We start from the raw sequence: 19,443 nt of genomic DNA, 5'->3' as shown, positions 1-19,443 counted from the left end.
CAGCCCCGTTCCAACTTCCGTCTACCCGATTCGAAATGCCCAAGACACATGTACGCAGCACCTGTGAGCCCGCCACGCTCTAGCTCCTCGCCACATGAACGCGTTCCGACGAGCCCTTGTCCTCCCACCCTCCGCCGTCAGACGACATCAGGCCCGGCTGTCCTTGTAGATGGCCGGCCGCAGGGCTCCCTCGAACTCGAGCAACTGACCATACGCGCATTTCGAAAACGTCACCTTTTCCTGCTTGGCAAAGAAGCCGTCGTACTTGGCGTCCATGGCCTGGTCGAGGGAGACAACGGCGTCGTCAGGCCCGGGGAAGAGGGTCCTCCACGGCTCTCTGCACACCTTGCCTTTGCAATTCTTGAGCGTGAGGAGCAGAGTGTCCAGACGGGCCGTCAGGGCAGGTATGGAATAGCGAGAAGTGTTTCCCTTCGTCCCGTACAAGTTTTTCATCTGGTACGGATCGTCCCTCATGTCGTACAGCTGGTGCTCGTTCGTACACCAGACGGCGTACATCAGGTCGTGGTCTCGGCCGACGAGGCGGAGCGTCTTGTATGTGTTTTGGCGCATGAGCCTGGCGGAATCCTCAAAGACGCCCTGGCCGTCGTGGTTGCCGCCGCCCCAGTATTCCACGTTGACGTGCTCGTTGGGGTGCCGATGCGCCTTCTGACGCCGGGAGTCGGGCGTGACGGGCATGGGAACACCGTCAAAGTCGTCGTGCAGGGGGAGGCGTGCGAGACGGAACAGCGTGGGGACAATGTCGGTGTGAGACGTCGGGAGAGAGACCTCTTGGCCCTGCGCGACGCCGGGGCCTCGCACGATGAAGGGCACGTTGATGTCCTCCTCGATGTTGCACGCCTTGCCGGGCGGCAGGCGGTGCTGCCCGAGGTGGTAGCCGTTGTCGCTGGTGTAAATAATGTACGTGTTGGCGAGCACGCTGGGGGTCTTGTCGAGCGCGTCGACGATGCGCCCAACCATGTCGTCGATGGATTGTAGCGCCTGCAATCGAGAGCGGTAGAAGCCGTCGAGGTAGCTGACTTGGGTCGAGCTCAGCCGAGGAAGCGTCTTGAGATAGCTCGCGTCCCCGGGCTTGGCGGATTGTTAGCTTCCCTCTCGTCCAAGGCGTGAGCGGAGAATCTGCATTCTTTGCGTGGGAAGAGCACCTTGCTTGGGTTAAAGTTTGCAGAGCGAGGAACCCTGACGCCGGGAAACAGGTTCTTGTGTCGTTCTGCAGGAACCGGATTCGAAAAGCCTCTGCCAGAATCGACGTACGAATGGGGACCGACGGGCGCGACGCCCAGGAAGAAGGGCTTCCCGGCCGCAACGGCGTTGCCGAGGAACTCTAGAGACCTGTTGGCGATGAAGTCGGTCGAGTACAGCCCCTTGATGCTCCTGTATTCCTCCTTGTCCAGCGCCATGACGCTATTCGTGTAGCTGTACGTGTGAGGATCAAGCAGGACTTTGGACACACGGGTCAGCGAGGGATTCGGGGTACGGGGCAGCCGGCACCCGTCAACGCACAGTCAGATCGGGTCCATCCGTTGGCAAAGGTCTTGTTATACGTCGTGGTGCTGTGGTCGTTCATCAGCTTCCCAGTGTAGTACGTGTTGTAGCCGTGGTTTTGAAGCCACACCGGCAAGTAGGCGTCGTTGAGTCCCTGCGCCGTGAACTTCAAGTATCCGCCTGTCGTGCATCTCGTGTTAGCCGTGAATGCTTCTCAACCGTGGATACTTGTCAATTAGCCGTGAAGGCTTCTCAATCTCTGCATTTCCGCAGAGAGGCATACACATGAAGCACAATGCGTCCCGTTTGTCTTGCAGAACATACCGTATGGCTGTCAGTTACGTTGTTAGCGCACGACGTAGTGACGGAGATGGATTCTTCATCATCGTACCCAAGTCAAGGAGGTAACGTTGGTGTTGTGGGCGGCCTTTCCGGTGAGCAGAGAGACCCTCGACGGACAACAGACTGAAACCGTGCAGAAGTGCTTTGTGAATGTCGTGCCCTTTTTCATCAGCTGCTCTTTGACAACGTCCTGGTAATCCAAAGACTTCATGCGCACATCTTGATCATCCGTCATTATAAAGACGAAGTTGGGCCTTGGGGGCAAAGTCTGATTTTGACCCGTGCCGGCGGCCATGATGAAGGCGGAGCCCAGAGTCGCAAGCAGGAAGAGTGTCGTCGCCATGTTGCTTGACGCTGCTGCCACAGACTCAGTCACGGACGACTGAAGGCCGTTGCAGTGTAGTGGTGAAGAATACGACGCGGTACGCTTGACTTTGTCGGCTTTGTTTCTTGACAACAGTCCCCCACGACATTCGGGTCGTCGTGGGTAGGGCGCCACGTTTATCGAGAAACCTCACGCTGCCCAACTTGCTTGAGTCAGGTCTGGCTTCTCATTCCGCAGCCGGGCCTCGGCTTGCTGATCAGCTCAAAACGGCAACTTCTTCCGCCTTGGAGGGGATGCCTCTCGCTACTCGTTTGGACTCGTGCTAGTGCCATCGGCGGCATCAGGGCTCGGGGCGACAATATCTCGAGCCGGCCTCGGCATCGCGGGTTGGAGTTCAAGTCCCTTTGGCTGGGCTAGATGACCAAGGATTTGTACTTGTGCAGTGAGCCTCGCGTCCTGGGTCTCATCGCCTGCGCCCACGTGTAATCGTGTGACGAGGATGGACATTGATCGTCGCGGCTCGCGTTGTTTAGGGCCATCTGCAGAAGCCCAACACTGGGAAGTTTTATGCAATTCCCCACATGGGACGTTGAATGTCACTGTACCTCGTATGGACTCATGGAGTTTGATGCCGGTCCGCCATCAGTCATCAGTCATCACAGACTAGATGGTCCGGAGTAGATGGCTTTGCCGTTGCAAGACCTGAGTGCCTCCGCATGAGCATTACGATGTAGGAAAACCTGGTCTCGCCAGGGAAGGCCGGACTAATCATCGCCGATTCACTAACACCGGTATCAAGGTCGGTAGCCTCAGTTACAGAGATGGCCGCCGCCATTGCGGCAGTAACTAGAGCCAAGAGATGCATCTTGGATATTCCCGCCGTCTTTCTGCGTGTCTTGATTAAAGCGAGGAAGGTGGACGGGCGTTTCATGCTGCTCCGAGCTTGCATGGTGTGACAAGAGCTGGCCATAGAGATTAGGGCTTGGTACAAAGACTCATGATGGCATACACAAGAAGATGCCTGTGTGCGTAACCTGACTAGATGACTGTGGCATCAAGGGGCAGAGACATGTTGGGCCTTTCTGCCTAGATTCCCGGGTCCGGGCGGCCTCTGAGGGTATCGTGATGCCTGCACCCTTTGTGTGAATTGCAGCTAGTCGTGTGGTTGAGGCTCGACCGCAAGTTCCGTGCAACATTGGTCAATTGGCGGCACGAATCGTCAACGTTGTCGGGGTACCTACGGAGTAGAGGATGGCAGAGTGTCGGTACACGGATCCTATTTTGGCCCCAGTTGCAAAGACTTGCAACCTGCCTTGGTCTGATCTCTGTATCCCGGCATGACCCCTCTCCGGTCAATGAGCCTTGTTACACGTTGCGCGCAAGACACGGGAGGAGCGACATGCCGAGTACATTCCCGATGTGCGTGACAGCATCTATACAAGGAGTACGCAAGCCCTATGGACCCCGCCGCAATGCATACTTCAAGAACACAGCCCACTCGGTTTCAAACGGCCTCATGACTTTCTCGGGTAGGAGGAGTGACCAGCCTTGACAGCGAGATTCTGGTGTTCAAATTTGTGACGATAGCAGCTTCTGGAGATTGTTCAAGGATTGACGCAGGTGATGGCAGCTGTACCATGGGAATCCCCCGATTGGAAAAATCAAGTGTCGCGAAAATCCATCTCAGCCTCTGCAATGTCAGGCGAGGCGGCGATGTCGATGCGCAAGTCATCTGCTTGTTTTACCGCCATGGCCGGCGTTCAAAGCTAATGAGGGAGTTTGTCGTTGGAGGGAAAAGACTAATGCAGTCTAACTAACTTGTAAGCAAAGGGAAGAAGAATACAGACACTCTGGCCAACAACCGACCTAAAGCTCCCATGGACTATAGTAACTTGTAAGCGACCCAAGGGTGACCCGCTGCCTGGCCATGGTCCGCCAATTAGCGCCGGTTCGATCATGTTTGCGCGCGACCATGCGATGAAGTGTACGAGCGTTACGGGCATTGAGTCGCCTCGCACTGGTGGTGGACTGAGCAGAAGCTTCTGCCGCTTTCGCGACTGAGTCACTCGAAATATGGATGGATGGATGGATGGATGGATGGATGGTCCAGGTTGATTCATGGGCGGGTTGCTGCTCGTCGTCACGTGATTGTTCGTCAACCTCATCCGGCCAACTGGCTCATCCCACGCAGACATCTTCACTTGCATCAGCCCTTTCCCTGCAGTGGCCAACTCCATTTGTAGCTGCTGCACTTGCCTGCGAGGGCTTTGACCGGCGTGTAGTGGCCGTTGTATCCTCGTTGTCCGCCGAACTCTCCTGTCGCCGGCACGATGCGGCGCGCTGCAACCCCTTAAAACCTCTCCAACGGCATCACACTGTGGGACGGCCATGACCACTCCTCTTCGACCTGGCCGCTGCGTAGGAGATGCCGGATGAAGAGAATGGGACCTAGCAAGACGATTTTTGACCCGGCACTCTACACGCCCATCCGCCCTGGTAGCCAGCCACAACGTGGTCCTGGCATGTCCGCGAGGCTGGACCGACACGGCGCGCTCTGCAGCCACCCACGGTTGCAACGCGAATGAGATGCAGGTTTACATCGATGCACTCCGGCCTCATGGTCAGCATCGGCGGCCGCGTTCCCTGCGCTGAAGCAGATGCACGACTTGGGGACGCGAGAATCAGTCAACCCGGCTTGCTGACAGCACTTGGGAGCGGTGCAGAATGACCTGAGGAAAAAAGGTTTCAATTTGTTCTCTTCATACTATGTCCTCCTATATATAGTGGATGAAATCCTCCATAATCCTTGTACTCCAGGCAATCTCAGTACGCAATTCGCTCCTTGGATAAGACGTACCCGTAATATATCGTGAACGTCTTATCCGTTGGCCTATTAGATGTCCTTTTTTTTTCCGGTGATATTTTCTCCATTCGCACATGGTATGGCAAGAGTGCCCACTCAGAATCCTAATTTTCTGGAAACATATACCACACCTGGACTCCCGGGACCAGTCCTTGGAGTGGTTCGGATTCCCCAGGCGGAGGCAGGTCGATCTCGCCTTGCGGGATGAAGGCCCATGAGAGACGTGAAGGGTTGGCAGTGCCCTCGAGCGCACAAGTCAGTCGGCTGGTGCAAGGGTCTTCTGGGAGGTAAGAGCCTTCTGGGACGTTGAGGTTGCCTGACAACCGCGCCTCCTGAGCCCACGTTGAGCACTGCTCAAAGTGTTTCCGGGAGTCCGAGCCCTTGTGGAGTTCATACTCGATTTTGAGAAGTTCCATAACCTCTGACAGCTTGGCAAGCAATCCCACGAAATGATTGGCCTGAATCCTGGAGTGAGTCTCATGCGTTGCCCACAGGGCTGCAAATTTGTCCCAGAAAGATGCTATGCAGGACTCTGCCTCCACCATCAACAACAGCCTTGTCTGAGCGAAGCACGTGTTCGCCATATCCGAGTCAGGATCTTGATCTTCCGATGCGGAAGGGGGTGAGTACACGTCGCAGTCGGACAATACGTCGCAGTCGGACATGCGTTCCATCAGAGTGATAATACTCGAAAGGCGATATAGGACATGCCACTTTATGTGGCTGTCTGACTCGTTGCCGCACTTTTTCTCTTCCAGTCCCGCTAGTTCAAGAAGATGGTCTGTAACTTCACGCGAATCCAAGTAAAGCTTCCTGTGATCCAGAGCCAAGGCTTCTGGGTCCTGGCGGCACCGGACACACATCCGATTAAGTACATCAGGATGATCGGCAACTAACGCGAGGGTCCTTTGGTGGACTCTTGACTGCGGATGATCTTGTGGGCGCTGTAGGGGCTCGTCGGCGGGAGGACGAATCGTGACCACCGGGACGTTGGATGTCATATCGGTGAAGCCCTCCGGTCCTGTAATTCGTTGCCCTGCTTCTTTCGTCAGATCGCGCCAAGGCGAGAGTTATGTAAAAGCAGAAGGTGCTCACCCTGTTCTGAGGCATCGTAGGGCGAAGCAACATGGTCCGTATGGTTGGTGCCGATCTGTTCCACGCTCACAGAGGTGGCAATCGCTTCCACCGTAGAAGAGTTACTCGGGAATGGAGGAGGGAATTCAATGTGTGAGTACCAAGTGCGTGAGTCCCAATTGTTTAAATACTCTGGAGGTACAACATGCGGTTTGTTCATTTTCCGACGGCGAGGCATTGTGACTGGCGTTCTTGGTTGGAGTCGAGGTCTCCAGCTTGATGTCCGACTGATTGGCTTCTTGTCTTTGCGGGCAGAAATGATGGCAAAAGTAAGAGCAGGAGCTGGGGGAAGGTCAGGTTTAAATTGTCACGGCGAGAAGGCCCAGGTACGCGAACTTCACGACATGTTGGATGGCTGTTCAATGTCAGCTCTTGCCCTGCCACCACCCACTACAAACACGATCCGACATACACCTGGCTTGCTACCGGAGCTCGTTCTGAGCAGATTCGGGCCCGGTCTTGAAGTTGAAAGCCTCATCTCGATCAAAAAGAGACGGTCCAATGATACCGCAGAGAGCAATACGGCAAACAAATCGCGAGCCCCGTCTAAGTAAGCAGCGTACCGCGCGCCGCAGCGTTGCGAAACCACTCCCAGCGCTGCAGGCTGAGTCTTGAACCAGTTCTCTGAGCAGCAGCAGCCATGTTTGCTCATGTTCCGTTGACAGTTCAGTGCGCTCGGGAGCAACACACGACAAACTGACAGTCCCCCTCGGGACTGTAGATGCACTATAACGTGCAAGGCTTGATTAATACTTGCGAACGAATCAATAGTCTAGGTTCTAGTATCGTTTTCAGTATGAAACATCATATCCTACTTCCTAGTCAGCCGCATACGAGGGGGCAGCAAGTGCGATATTACAATACGGACATGTATAGAGATTCGTCGCCCAGTCTTCGTGTAAGCTTGGGGTTAGGGTTGGGCACGAGTTGACCCTCCTCACCTCGCCGACCGACAGAGGCCACCTTGCAGACCTTGGCGCCGTCCACCAATGGCCAGTCAGCTTCACCTGGTCCTCGTCGACGTCCCAAACCTTCAACCTCCTGATTTCGACCTCACCTCCCCATTCTGCAATTGAGTCGCCAGAGTCGTGAGAACCCTTCACTCTCGGCTCACTTCCTACTGCTCCCGTCCTTCCTCGGCTCGCCCTTCGTCTTTGTCGTCGCCTCGTCCACCTGCCTGCCCGCCATGCTGTTCTCCTCGTTGCTCTCCCTGCTCGCTCTGCAGGTCTTTGGCGCAGCCGCGGTATGAAAATAAAAACCCCGAAAAAAAAAACCCACAAAGCCATAAAACACCAACCCATCACCAATTGCAGGAACACTGACTCACGTCCGACTCTCCCACCGTCACAGGCCGACGCCGCTGCGCCCGACGCCGACGACAGCACCCCCAAGAAGCCCGACCTCGCCGCCGTCGTCAAGACCACGTTCCCCGACGCCGACATCCTCGGCGTGCGCCTCGTCAACGGCCGCCCGACCAAGGCCCTCGTCGAAATCACCAACAACGAAGATGCGCCGATTCACGTCTCCGTCCTCGCCGGCGTCCTGGCCACCACGCAGACCCTCCCCGAGGGCACGCCCGCCTACCGCGGCATCGTCCGCAACCTGACCGTCACGCAGTACAACCACGCCATCCAGGCCGGCGAGACCCGCAGCTTCACCTACTCCTTCGCGCTCGACATGCAGCCCCAGGACGTGAAGCTGCAGCTTGCCGCCGTCATCGCCGACGCCCACGGCGACGTGCACCAGGTGCTGGCCCACGACGGCGTCGTCGCCATCGTCGAGGCCCCCACCAGCTTCCTCGACCCTCAAATGTAACCACCCCTCAACTCAAGAGTCAATGCCCACCCAGGCCGCAGGATACAGACTAACCTCCGCCCGCCCGCCCAGCATCTTCCTGTATCTCGTCCTGTCCGCCGCCTTCGCCGGCACCCTCTACTTCGTCTACAAGAACTGGGTCGAGGTCCTCTTCCCGCAAGCCAAGCGCGCCAAGGCCTCGTCCGCCGGGCTCAGCAAGCGGGCCAAGAAGCCCGCCGACCCCGACGCCGCCCTCTCCGGCTCCGAGTCCGCCGCCCTCGCCACCGGCAGCAAGACCTACGACGAGAGCTGGATCCCCGACCACCACATCAACCGCCCCGTCGCGAAGCGCGTCAAGTCCACCCCCAAGAAGAAGGTTGTCGAGTAGACGCCTCTTCTGGCCGGGACCAGAAACGAGCCCTGTGTATCTCTGTCCACTCTGTTTGTTCCTACCACACGAGGCTAGTGTGGCGGCCCTAGTGGAAGTGCACACGCTGTACGAATGACATGGCGCGTGGCGGTACGAGAACAAGCACCTGTATAGCATACGGAACATGTCTCGAGACTGCTGGGCAGACATGGACCTTCTGTCCTACTAGCAGACGGGACGAGGATTGGGGGCACGGGTCGGCAAGGGAATCGGATAAACAAAAAGCAATTGTGTCGTGACATCTCACGTCCGGCGCCAGGATTTACTTTTCTTTTCACCACAATGAAGTAGAATAAAAAAAAAACACTGCTCATGCCAAAAAGTTCAACGAGCCATGTTGGGCATTCATATCCACTCCCCTCCAGCCAGCAAAGCAAGGCCTAGTCAAGCATGGTCTCTCGTCCCTCATCGGTATCATCTACGCGCTCATTAAAAATAAATACAAAAAACATTCATGCCGCACGTCTCCGCGCCGCCGCCTCCCCGGCCAAATAGCTCATCACAGCCTTCTCTTGCAGCCGGCAGTCCCTCTGACCACCGCCGTCCCCCGTACCAACATGGCCAAAGAGGCACTCCCACAAATCGCCCTTATCGACCATCTCACCCGCCGACTTGTCCTTGCTCATGAGCTTGGACAAAGCCGCCTGCTCCAGCTCGAGCGTGTTCGCCGCTTCAATGTTCGCATCCAGGAGTTCCGGCGTCGCCCTCTCCTTTGCACTGATCCCCCGACGGCCCATGTGCTCCATGCGTCGCCGCACAGAGAGATTGTATATGCTCTCCTCGACGGTGCCAGACACCAGGTACAGCCACACGGTTGTCTCGTGTTGCTGCCCGATACGATCTACCCGCGCGATGGCCTGCAGCTCGAGCGCCGTGTTGAGCAGAGGTTCGTACAGAAAGACGTGGCTCGCGTTGACGAGATTCAGGCCGCTCGAGTGCGCGCGCGCATGAAGCAGGAACACTTCCGTGGCGGGGTCTTCTTTGAAACTAGCAATGCCGTTGACGTCGTCGATGGAGGCGTGGCCGATGCGGAACCGCCTGAACGCGTTGCGCAGGATGTGCAGAAAGTCACGATATCTGAATGTTGGCATGCATCAGTACGAGGCATCGATCTGTGTCAAGGGGTGGAAGGGGGAAAGGGAAAAGAAAATCCATACTGAGAAAACACAATCGACTTGGCACCGGGGTCGGATTCTCTCAGCCATAAAAGATGCCTCACCAGGGTGTCAACCTTGGATGTGAATGATGGCCCGTCGAGCTCCACGTTTTTAATCTCGGCCAACTTGTTCGCGTTGAACTCGGAGTAGATTGCCGCCTTCTTCGGCGGGTTACTGGCGACCCGTCGCTGCGGCGCGCATCCTTGATCATTGATGCCCTCGCTGTGAACCTGCAACTGCTGCGGCTTTATGGCGATGTCGTGCAGATTCGAGGGCTTCAGACTCCTCTTGCACACGGGGCAGTTGTGATGCGCCTTGAACCACATGGTCATGCATTCTTTGCAGAATTGATGCCCGCAAACCGTCAGGACGCCAGTGACAAAAGGCATCTGGCAGATGACGCACATTCGCGGCTCGTTCGACTTGGTTCCCGCCTCCTTCAGGTTCAGAACTATTACCAAGTTAGAGCCGCCCCCCTGATCCTCGTCAATGGCCAGCATTGTTACTTACGATACCTGTGTTTCGCTTCGGCAGAGGACAGTTTTCGACGTAGCTCATCTTCTGTCTGCTTCAACTTGTTGATCGCGTTGTCGTCCTTGGCCCCTTCCAAGGGAAGCACGGCATCCGAAACTACCTGCAGCTGACGATAATACTCCAGTCTGGCATTCATTGTCGCCTTGAAACTTTCAATTTCTGACTCCAGAGCCATTGCCACTTTGTTCTGAGTGTTAATCTGACTTTGAGTAGCCCTCAGTTGGTCCGAAGCAATCTTTGCCTCCACGGCCTCACGGCTTGAAGCAGCAGTGTCGCGGGACAACCGGGATTGCAAGCCACGGAACTCACTTACCGCGCCTCTCATAGATAAATTGGCCATCTTGGGCTTGATTTCTGCTCTCAGGCAAAGCATTTGACTCATTTTCACAGGCGCTGGGCCCTCCCCAGCCCTCGCTAGCCGAAGCGAAGTTTCGGTTTCATGCTTGGCCAATTCATTCGTTTGACCAGAGATTGCGTCTGAACGATCAGCGATAGCAGCTCGCAAGGTGGTGACATAGACCATGAGCAAGTCCTGGAATTTGGCAGATTCGCCAAGCTCTTCTCCGGTTGTTTCGACGTCGTCATCCTCGTCAACTAGTGGTTTGAGAAGTAACTGAACGACCTCCTCACGCCATCTGTCGATGACATCTGCTTGCTCATTCAATTCGCCGTATAGTAATTCGAGGCCATCGACAATGCGGCCGCTCTCGATTCCCCTTTCAGGGATTGTAGCAAGCTCGGGTATATCCACGAAGGTTCGAGTCCTAGCTTTGCGAGCAACACTGTTCATAAGACGCCTTGCTTTGCGGTTGCTTTCCCCAAGAATCTCTCTTCTCAATGCTTTCGCCGCATTGTACCCGTCATCCTCAAGCTTTTTCAGCTTCTGAAACTCTTCACTGTTCGGTTCCGTCAATTCTTTGTTGTCTCTGATTTGAAAGTAGGCATTGGCGCAAAAAAAGACGGCTTTGTGATGCAATTCCAAGGCCGAACGGAGTCGCCTGCGACACTCGCCAATTTTACCCCTGGCTCCCAGCTCGTCTTGCTCGTCGTCATCCGTGCTCGACAAATCGCGAACATGATCCTCTTCTTCAGCCTTTTTCACTGCTGCTTCCCCGCCATGCTCTCGGATTGCGTCCTTCAGTCTCGTTCTGGCATCTGAAACAAGTTTTTCGGTCTCTTGTCTCACATCCTCCCACAGCACCAGTGCTTCCTTCACACGCGGACTATTTTCATACATCTGGCCCCGAGCCAGGCGGCTTAACAAGTATGCTCGTTCCTCTGCCCTAATCGTATTTTCGTTCTGTTCCAGCATAGCTGCCAGCACCTCATCGACAGTTCTCATTGGTCGCGATTTGTTATAACCCAATAAGCGGCGATTATATATGCCAACCTCGGGATGCAGTGTAGTCTGGCGCAATCGGTTGAGCCAAAGTCTCATGGCATCATAGTAATCCTCAGGGTCCCAGTCATCGGTTTTGGGAGACCCGTCCGTTTCGAGGCCGCATTCGTCGGACATTTCTTTAAATAAGGACTGATAGTGCTGTTCTTCAACGGCTGTAAAAGGTATGCTTATAACAAATCTTTTTTGAGCGGGCAGCAGAATCTCGTCTCGCACTAGCGTCTTGGTGTGTCGCAATGAGATCGAGTTGAAAATCTGTCGAAACAAGGATTTATGATTCGTGGTAAGAGCTTGCCAGACCTGTGTTGCTGAGCAATATGGCTCATACCTCAAAAAGAGCAGGAGGCCGAACAGATCCTTTACATCATCTTTGACCGGAGTGCCGGTTATGCCCCATGCATTAACGCGAGGCAAGACACGGGCAACGGATGCGGCCTGGCTGTATCCATTCTCAATCATCTGCGCCTCGTCGAGACACAGCCGCCACCACGCTATCTTGACGAGAGGAGACGTCGTTCGGGGGTATGCTCTCTCGTATCTACGGGAACGCTCAGGAGGCTCAAATGCAAAATGCAGCTCAGCTGAGAGTGCGGAATATGTTGTAATAACAACATCGTACCCACAGAGTTCGTCAATGATTGCTTCTTCGTCTCCATCTCTCATTTTCTTGCACCCTTGATAGTGCTTTACCCGCAGGCTCGGCGCATGCCGTTCCATCTCGGATATCCACTGTTGCCGCAGCGAATCGGGAGTAACAATCAATGTAGCACCAGTAGTGGCAAGGCCGTTCATCTGAAGTTCGATCTGCTGAGCTTGACTTTCTGCACGACTATGGAGGAGGATGAGTCCCAGAATCTCAAGGGTCTTGCCAAGGCCCATTTCCTCCGCCAAAATGCCGCCTTTCACGAATCTGTCAGCGCGTTCGTACAAGCTTTTATCTCTCGTGATGGTTTGAAACACGTCACTCAAAAATATGCTTCTTCCATCAGCATCCTTGACGGTGCGGAAACTGTCGATTGAGGGTGAACGACCGTCCACTGGGGTCGATTCTAGCCTAGCTTTTGCATGAGACCACCGCACACCCTCTCTTGCCAGAAGCCATTGTAACGTTCTCTTTTGGTACGGAAATAATTCCGACCCTAGTCCGGGAATGTCGATACCTACAGCGGCTTTGTCATCCTTTGGGGGCACATGCGCTGCTTCATAAAAGTCCATAGGCGACCATGCCGAGAGATCTTCGTTCTTGTTGTCTGGGAAAATGGAGTCGATGAGCTGCCTCGTTAACTTCCGATCGTTTGAATTTGGTAACGGATAGTAAGGTGATGGCGTCTCGTTCCAGTTCAACGAGAGCGAAACTTGGATGGTCACCACCTTGTCATGCAATATTATCGACGTTGCCACTGCGACCCAAATATCGCCAGGATTATCGCGCTTCGAATTTGCACCTCCAATACCAAGAATACGAGTGGCCTCCTCTCCAATCTCATCCCCGTCCAGTAAAAAGCAGATGGAGAATGAACCCTGCGGGCCTGCGGGGCGCGATGTCATTGACAAAAGTCCATGGCGCAATGTGAATTTCAGGTATCGGCCCGCGTCCTCACAACTTGCAGCAAAGGGCGGAGTATCCCCGTCACTGTATGCCCGAGAAAACCGCAATCTTGCTTTCGCCACGCAAATCGGAGAATACGGCTCAACCGTGATCTTTCGACGCTTTGCGAACGGTTCCTCATTATTCAGGGCTTCGATTTCGACCGAAGCGGGTAGAGCTGCTATGTAATCGACCACAGCGGACGGGATAGGGTCTTGTGGTTCGAAAAGTCAGCAGTATTCGTCACAAAGCTCCCAAAAATCCGCATACCTTCCACTCCGACGCGGATTTTAGCCACTGCTGGCGATTTACACGGCCGTCGCGCCGAAGTCTTCTTGGGCATTTTGCATTAAAAATTGCGCAGGAAAAGTCATCTGGAAAGCTTTAAATGCGACATCCTATTTGACGATGTGCTCAGTCGACGTATCTGGCGGACGGGGAGTTGATGGTAGTGAAAGAAACGAGATTGGCAGTAGAGGCCGTAAAGTCGACAGGCCGAGACGATCAGCCTGGCCGCCGGCCCCACCGTGATGTAGTGCGCTCGCCAATGATCTGCTGGTGTGCCCGCCCCCACAATGGAACCAATTATCCAGCCTTGCTTACCTAACTATTCTAACCAACAAATTTCAAGTCGGCGATGGCACTTATGCAGGAGCTTCGGTGCCGGCCTGACCTGGACAACGGAGCGACAGTCTAGGCCAATTGCGCCTAAAACACGAAAAAACCAAAGCAGGTACGGCACGAAATTGTGGCACGCCCTTGAGCAGCAATCTTCCCACTCGACCGAAATGCTGATTCCCACGCAGCCAAGATGAGGGCCCCCGGCCTCCGAGCATCTCTGCGCCCCCTCGCAAGTACACCTCTGTCCACGGGCATCCAGATCAGACATCTACACAAGACGCGACCTCCGCACGCGATACCCCAGCCCCGCCCTTTCGTCCCCGATGTGTCTACCTTCCTTACGCTCATCGGGCGCGGCCTAAACAAGCACGCGTCCAAATTCCCGTCTTGGGACTCTCTCTTCTCTCTCACCTCTCCTGAACTTAAAGAGCTGGGGATCGAACCACCGCGAAACAGACGATATCTCCTCCAATGGATGCAGCGATACCGCAGAGGCGCCCTCGGTCCCGGCGGCGACTTCGAGTTCGTCAAGGACGGCGAGGCTGTCCTCAAGGTAGCCACGCCGCCAGCCTCGGTGGTCAGCGACGCGAAATGGGTCGTCAACATCCCACACAGGCAGGAGTCCGCGGGCGAGGCGCCGCCGTCAGAATCGTCAACACTGCCCCGGCCGGCGGGCTACACAGTTCGCGGACTCAAGGCAATCGCCGGCCCGTATGCCACGCCGCTTCCCGAGGGGGCTGGTGCCGTGGTCAAAGTCACAGAGGGCATGTGGGAGCAGCGCCGCGGAAGGAAGATTGATGGCGGTGAGCGTCGCAGAGCAGAGGTGCGGTTCAAGAGACGATCTGTCGAACGACGGGCGGAGCGAGAGTCGGAGATGATGGCGAAAACATAGGCTGCCCGGGCGCGAGTATATATATATATAAGGGTGCGAGATTTACGGTCACGGAGCTGTATTCTAGACAATGTATCCATAGCCACTTGGGTCACAGGGCCATTAACGTCAGTTATATTGATGGACTGTTGTACGCAGTGCCTATGCATGAGCGAGGCGACATGCCATGCAGTGCTAGAGACTGAAGCCCTTTTGCTTCTGCTGGGTGTCTGCAACGCAAGTTGAGTGGAACACATGGGTGGGTGGGCATCTCATGTCTTTTCGTAAACCCTTTGCCGAGCGAATACTCTCGACCTCAATGACAACCACTGTATTAACAAGCGATGAAAGTGGATAAGTTAGCTACCGACATAGGTGCTGATTTACACGCCACGGTGAGAAGAAATGGCAATGATTTAGGATACAACTTGAATTTGGGCTGACTTTTGGCTGACTTTTGACCAATGCTAAATAAAACAGATGCCCGATGTCGTTCGCCGTGCCCCAAATTTCATCTAAGCGAAATAAACGGAGTCGTCACAACTCCTAATCAGGTCCTATGTATACAGGCACAAATCACAAAAGCAAGAAAGGGCTAAACACTTAAACTTGGATCGAGGTTTACGCCCCGAGTCCACGCCGTTGGCTGGTACCGTCAAACTTGGCCTTCATGCCTTGTTCAAACTGGCGTTGAATCTCGGCCTCTGCCTTGATCGAGTCCGACTTGGTGTTGGTAGTCATTCCCAACGCATCTCCGCCCTTCTTTCCTCCAAGAAGCCTCGCGAATTTGCTCTGGCGGGCGGCCCCTCCTTCAAGGCCACCGACATTCCATTGTTCGGCGGTATTATCGGCGGCAGTCTCTGTTCCTTTGTTTTGTTTGGCTTTCTTCTCCTTCGTCTTGATTTTTGCCTCCTGGTCGACCTGATTTTCTTCATCTTTTTTCACCTTCTTCACCTTCTCGTCTTTCTTGTCCTTCTTCTCTTTTATGTCCTTCTCTTTTTTCTTCTTCCCCTTTTCCTTCTTCTCCTTCTTCTTGTGCTTCTTTTCTTTCTTCTCTTCCTTCTGCATTTCAGCCTTTTCAATTACCTCTAGCTCATGCTCAGACTCCGGCTCGGGCACATTCTCGGACTCGGGCTCGGGCTCGGACTTCGACTTTGCTTCGCTTGGTTCGTCCGAGTCCGTGCTTGCCTCAGCTGGAGCAGTTTTGCTCTTCTTAGATTTGGACCCTTCGTCGTCCACAGAAGAGAGCTGCTTCAGAATGCCAGACGTACCGCTCTCTCTTCGGCGCTTCTTCGTATCAATGATGAAGCCGCCAGGGGCAATGGCTTCGGCCGAGGCAACACCATCAGAGTCCGAGGACGACGAGGACGAAGCAGGGGACTTTGCGCCATTTTTTTCCACAGATGTGGAGGTGTTTTCATCATGATTCTTTTGAGCGTCAGCAAACTACAGAATATACGTGAGCCACGAGGCTGTGGCACATTGAGGAGGGATGTGTGTGGTCGCATGCGGGAACACCATGCAACACAAGGCACAGCATGCAACATGAAGAGCGGATGTCTCGACATATCAAACCTACCTCTTTGGCTTGTGTCATCAGTCTGTACTGCTCGGCAGCCTTCTTGGCCTCAGCAAGTAGCTTGTTCCCCTTAATTTCCAGCTGCTTGGATCGCTTGAGTAGCCTGTGCCGTTTCTTTTCTTGGAGAACGGGACGGTTCGCGATATTCCTGGCCTTCTTTGCAGCTTTGAGCTCCTCTTTGGATACAGCATCTTTGTAATCCTTGGCATTTCGGCTTCGCTTCGCCTTCTTAGCGGCTGCCTTCTTCGTCTTCTTCAACTGCTTCCTTGAGCCTGCATGGCACAGAACGTGGCGCTTTGGTCAGCAAGGTATACAATCACAAGCGAGGCTAGCCACGCGTTATGAAAATAGCACAATTCAGACGAGAGGGGAGGCGGGGGAGGCGGAGCGACACCGCATCCAGCCGGCAGGCTCCCGGTTAGGGATGGGGGCCATGGACAAAGTCGAGCTGGAGCTTACATGCCTTTGGCAACTGATGCTTCTGCGTCGACCATTGCACTAGCTGCAGAAGAACTGACTGAGCTCGGCAAATTGTAGAAATTGGGTGAACAAATTGGAATCGTCTGCGGTGTCGGGCGCTCGAGAGATCCGTTGTTCAACTATTATTCGAACGATATGGGGGCTGAAAGGGTAAGCCCCCTTGCAATGAACGGCAGGATTGGGGCTTAAGACGGAGTGACGAATGGCCCCTCAGAAGGCATGTCTCAATTCTCAATCTTTAGTCGAAAGCCCTCGACAGGAATTTTGCTATCTAGATGAAAGTGGTGCAGAAATGTGACGCAAGAGGCACAAAAAAAAAAGTTGTCTACGTTTTGCCGGGCGGTGAAACAGCTTTACCTGTACGGTTGCCGACCGTACTACAATTCTCATTGGTGGAAGCTACCCGTTGTCTTTTGTCAAACCCTTCCTGCTACATCGGATTTGTGGAGCAGCTAGAGCTGGGTCCTGCTATTTGTGCGGCAGAAAATCGCTATTCGTGCGGCACTAAGCCTAATTTAAATTTGCAAGGCGCTAAGCCTAATTTAGTTGCACTCTAATTTAGTTATACCTCTAAGCTGCTACGCTCTGCTATATAAATTTATATATATTAACTTAGTAATGTAAGTATTATTATAAAAATACTCTATAATAATAATTTATACTATAGCTACTAATAAAGCTACTTTTTGCAATAATATAATATTATTAAATTTAATAATTTTAACTTCTTTTTTTATTACAAAAATACTGCTCTTTTATCTTCTTTAATAGATAACAACTATATACTTAAATTTACTAGCTTTAGTAGCTTTTTTAAAGAATTACATAATAACCTATTTGCCTCTAAAGCTAAGAAGCTATTTAATAAGCTGCTTAATAAAGATTCTAGCTGCTTAATCTCTTTAATGCTGCTACTAAGGCTAATAATAAAGTATTAGCAGCAGATACTGCTTACTATAAAAAACTGTTAAGGACTAGCCTTACAGGCTACTGCGTGTAAGCATTACTAGTATTAACTATAAACTTAAGGAGAGAAAAGAGGGAAAGAAGAAGCTCTCTATTCTCTTTTTTCTGCTTATTATATATATATAAGTTTAATATGCATTTAAAGCGTATTTAATAAAGCACTAATATAGTGCTTTATACCTACTTAAGCCTACAGCTTAAGTCTATTATATACCCTTCTTTTAGTAGGTTTATCTATATTACTACTATATAGTAAGAGTAGATATATAGTGCTAATTTCTCTAGCAACTATATATCTCTACTTTATATTTTTTATATATAGTATATACTTAATATACTTCTGCTTTATAAATAGTTTAGCAACTTTATACTACTTATTCTTATTATTTTCTTTTTAATATATATTACTAATACTTTTTTTGTATAACTAAAAACTTTTTATCTCTAAAGATTGCTGCTACTACTGCCTGCTTCTCTTTCTGTTTTGCCTTTATTTTGCCTCTACTGCTCTAAGTACTATATAGTTTATACTATACAGCTAATTTAGTTTTAGTAAGGCTGCTGCTAGCGCGCTCTCTCCCCTGCCTCTGCTGCCTCTACTGTAACGCTCTAACGCCTGCTATATAGGCAAGTATGCTATAGAAGGCAACTCTAATAATAACAACCTTTTTAATAGAGAGAAAGTTTTAGGAATATATATGCTATATTAGCACAAGCTTATTAATACTAGCTTTGCTAGTTATATCTCTAGCTCTACTATAGGCTATAAGTAGTACTATAAAACCTGCAAGAAGTATATCTAGAAGGCGCATCTCTACGCTTTAAATTCTAAGCTATACTACTAATAGAAAAAGGTATAGCAAATTATAAATACTAGTAGGTATATTATATTTACTATACGCAAAAAGTTAAGTAAAAGCTTTAGTATATATACTAAATTCTTTATATAGTTTAATTCTATAACTAAAAAGTTTAATATATTATTAAAGTAGGCCTATATTGCTCCTAGTTCTATCTACTCTTTATATATACTAGCTAATTTATTCTTTAGTAATATAGCTGCTAGCGCTAATTTATAAGTGCTAGTACTTACTAGTATATTAATGCCCTTCTACTATAGGTATATACTGCCTTTTAACTAGTAAATACTAGTAAATTTTTTTTAGAGCTAAGCTACTATAGCTTAGAATATTAAGTAAATACTATATAAGCAGCAGGCAGAGTAGGTAGAGTTGCGCTATAAGTATACTAACTAGTAGAAACTAACTTATACTCTAGTTAATATGCTTTATAAAGAGGCAACTCTTTATAGCTAATATATTTACTTTTATACCTCTAAGACTTTAACTTATCTCTATAGTAAAGAAGAGAGTAGTTATAAAGGTAATAGTATTTAGAATACTATTCTCTCTCTGCTCTCTTCTTCTTTTAATAATTAAGTTATTAATTTAACTAGCAATAAGTTGTAATAAAAGTTACTTAGTAAGCTAGAGCACTTATTTTAGTAAGCACTATATTAAGTATAAGTTAAGTATAAGTTAAGTATATATTAAGCTTTATAGTTATATTATCTCTCTCTCTTTTTTTTTTAATAATAATTAATTTTATTTTTTTTCTTTACTAGCTAGCCTTAGTATTAATATAACTATAGTCTAGTTCTATATTTTTTTTTTTAATTAATTAGCTTTATACTTGATATTATTATTTAAAAATTAATTACTTATAAATTAAGTTTATTATACTTCTATATATCTTTCTACTTAGCTTGAAATTAATTAAGTACTATAGTATTTTAAAAACTTTTAAGTAGTTTTTATATTAATTAAATATACTCTTTCTACTTAATATATATATTTT

At 51.1% G+C, this 19,443-nt stretch overlaps 6 protein-coding genes across 6 annotated transcripts; 2 read left to right on the top strand and 4 right to left on the bottom strand.

The window, feature by feature from the left end:
• Positions 1-147: 147 nt before the first annotated feature.
• Positions 148-2,188, bottom strand: MAM_06658 (arylsulfatase precursor; the record flags this gene model as incomplete). The annotated part of the gene is made up of 5 exons (XM_040825456.1): positions 148-1,089; positions 1,164-1,459; positions 1,522-1,683; positions 1,828-1,834; positions 1,895-2,188. The coding sequence occupies 5 exons, from the start codon at positions 2,186-2,188 to the stop codon at positions 148-150; spliced, it is 1,701 nt and encodes a 566-aa protein (XP_040676447.1).
• Positions 2,189-5,137: 2,949 nt separating this feature from the next.
• On the bottom strand, positions 5,138-6,809 carry MAM_06657 (uncharacterized protein; the record flags this gene model as incomplete). The annotated part of the gene is made up of 3 exons (XM_040825455.1): positions 5,138-6,069; positions 6,129-6,449; positions 6,731-6,809. 3 exons carry the CDS (start codon positions 6,807-6,809, stop codon positions 5,138-5,140), a joined length of 1,332 nt encoding a protein of 443 aa, XP_040676446.1.
• A 544-nt stretch (positions 6,810-7,353) lies between these two features.
• MAM_06656 (signal sequence receptor alpha chain) lies at positions 7,354-8,349 on the top strand (the record flags this gene model as incomplete). Its single annotated transcript, XM_040825454.1, has 3 exons — positions 7,354-7,410; positions 7,518-7,978; positions 8,055-8,349. The coding sequence occupies 3 exons, from the start codon at positions 7,354-7,356 to the stop codon at positions 8,347-8,349; spliced, it is 813 nt and encodes a 270-aa protein (XP_040676445.1).
• A 494-nt stretch (positions 8,350-8,843) lies between these two features.
• Positions 8,844-13,412, bottom strand: MAM_06655 (SNF2-related protein; the record flags this gene model as incomplete). The annotated part of the gene is made up of 4 exons (XM_040825453.1): positions 8,844-9,468; positions 9,549-9,999; positions 10,059-13,283; positions 13,340-13,412. The coding sequence occupies 4 exons, from the start codon at positions 13,410-13,412 to the stop codon at positions 8,844-8,846; spliced, it is 4,374 nt and encodes a 1,457-aa protein (XP_040676444.1).
• A 468-nt stretch (positions 13,413-13,880) lies between these two features.
• On the top strand, positions 13,881-14,582 carry MAM_06654 (IGR protein motif protein; the record flags this gene model as incomplete). The annotated part of the gene is made up of 1 exon (XM_040825452.1): positions 13,881-14,582. One exon carries the CDS (start codon positions 13,881-13,883, stop codon positions 14,580-14,582), a length of 702 nt encoding a protein of 233 aa, XP_040676443.1.
• A 600-nt stretch (positions 14,583-15,182) lies between these two features.
• On the bottom strand, positions 15,183-16,634 carry MAM_06653 (uncharacterized protein; the record flags this gene model as incomplete). The annotated part of the gene is made up of 3 exons (XM_040825451.1): positions 15,183-15,989; positions 16,141-16,405; positions 16,600-16,634. The coding sequence occupies 3 exons, from the start codon at positions 16,632-16,634 to the stop codon at positions 15,183-15,185; spliced, it is 1,107 nt and encodes a 368-aa protein (XP_040676442.1).
• Positions 16,635-19,443: the final 2,809 nt, after the last annotated feature.

This window comes from Metarhizium album (genome assembly GCF_000804445.1).
Source record: "Metarhizium album ARSEF 1941 chromosome Unknown scaffold_23, whole genome shotgun sequence".
In the NCBI taxonomy this organism is placed as follows: domain Eukaryota; kingdom Fungi; phylum Ascomycota; class Sordariomycetes; order Hypocreales; family Clavicipitaceae; genus Metarhizium; species Metarhizium album.
This window is presented reverse-complemented; position numbering and strand designations above follow the sequence as displayed.